General features: G+C 62.6%; 1 protein-coding gene across 1 annotated transcript in view; it reads right to left on the bottom strand.

The window, feature by feature from the left end:
- GRK1 (G protein-coupled receptor kinase 1) overlaps window positions 1–1,521 on the bottom strand; it is a 4,362-nt gene extending 2,841 nt beyond the window's left edge. Inside the window, exons 1-3 of the mRNA XM_031065518.1 lie at window positions 1,450–1,521; window positions 737–864; window positions 24–181 (exon numbers count right to left, since the gene is read on the bottom strand). Coding sequence (XP_030921378.1) covers window positions 24–181; window positions 737–864; window positions 1,450–1,506 — 343 coding nt within the window. The 5' untranslated portion in view covers window positions 1,507–1,521. The remainder of the gene's footprint in view (window positions 1–23; window positions 182–736; window positions 865–1,449) is intronic.
- Window positions 1,522–1,684: the final 163 nt, after the last annotated feature.

Here is a 1,684-nt window from a genome sequence, read left to right as displayed (position 1 = left end):
CCCAACCCCCCCCATGTCCCCACCGGCATCGTCCAGCAGGACGTTCTCGGGTTTGAGGTCGCGGTAGACGATGCGGTGCTGGTGCAGGTGCTCCAGCCCCAGCAGGATCTGCGCCGTGTAGAAAACGGCGCGCGGCTCCGCGAAGCCCGGGTTCTCCTCGTCCACGTTGTAGATGTGGTACCTGGGGACAGCGGGGGGACATTGGGGACACCACAGGGACACCATGGGGACAACAGGGACATGCTCAATGCACACAGCTTTGGAAACTCCAGGTTCTCCTCATCCATGTTGTGTATGCAGTACCTGGGGACACTGGGGACACTGGGGACATTGGGGACATTTGGGGGACACTGGGGACATCAGGGATATTGGGGTCATCAGGGACACTGGGGACATCAGGGACATCAGGGACACTGGGGACATGGCGGGGACACGGTGGGGACACGATCAATGTGTGTGGCACCAGCACAGTCCCAAGGTCACATCAGGGTTACACCAAGGTGATGCCAAAGCCATGCCAAGGTCATGTCAGGGTCACACCAGGGTCACACCAGGGTCACACCAAGGTCACACCAGGGTCACACCAAGGCCATGCCAGACCATGCCAAGGCCCCTCCAAGGCCACACCAGAGTCACATCAAGATCACACCAGGGTCACACCAAGGCCAATCCAAAGCCACCCCGAGGCCACCCCGAGGCCACCCTGCTGTCCCCCGAGGCCACCGCAGCCGCGTACCGCAGGTCGCCGCCGTTCATGATGGTCATGACGAGGCAGAGGTCGGTCTTGGTCTGGAAGGCGCAGGCCAGGGACACGATGAAGCGGCTGTGGACGCGCGCCAGGATCCGCTTCTCCACCAGCGCCGCCTGGGGACACGTGGGGACACGTGGGGACATGTTGGGGACACGTGGGGACACATGGGGACACACTGGGGACATGGGATGGCACCACCATGGACACAGGATAGAGAGGAACAGGGACAGGGACATGCCAAGGGACAGGGACTGAGAGGACATCCAAGAGGACAGAGGGACAGATGTGGGGACAAAGGGATAGATTTGGGGACAGAAGGACGGATTTAGGGACAGAGGGTCATCCAAGTGGACTGAGTGGGGTCAGAGTGACCACTGAGAGGACTGAGGGGTGAATTTGAGGGCAGAGGAACATCTGAGGGTTCTGAGGGACACCCATGGGCACAGAAGGGACAAAGGGCCACCCTTGGGGCCGCCATTGGGGTCACCATTAGGGTAATCTTGGGACCACCCTTGGGGCCACCCCTGGGGCCACCCTTGGGGCCACCATTGGGGACACCCTTAGTGCCACCCTTGGGGACAAAGGGCCGTTCTTGGTGCCACCCTTAGAGCCACCATTGGTGCCACCATTGGGGCCACCACTGAGGCCACCCTTGGGGACACCCTTGGGGACAAAGGGCCACCCTTGGGTCCACCCACCTCGTATCCCTTGCGCTTCTTGAGGCGTTTCTTGTTGAGGCGTTTGTTGGCGTACATCTTGCCGGTGGCGCGGCGCTGGCAGGCGCACACCTCGCCGAAGCCGCCCTTGCCCAGCACGCGGAACTCGGCGAAGGCGTCGGCGTTGACGGCCTGGCTCTCGAGCCACTTGAACTGCACGAAGCGGCTGAACTCGGGCGAGCCCCGGTACGGCGCCCAGGCCGCCGCCTCCCGGGGC

The sequence above is a fragment of the Geospiza fortis genome, unplaced genomic scaffold, assembly GCF_000277835.1.
Source record: "Geospiza fortis unplaced genomic scaffold, GeoFor_1.0 scaffold973, whole genome shotgun sequence".
NCBI classification, from domain to species: Eukaryota; Metazoa; Chordata; class Aves; order Passeriformes; family Thraupidae; genus Geospiza; species Geospiza fortis.
This window is presented reverse-complemented; position numbering and strand designations above follow the sequence as displayed.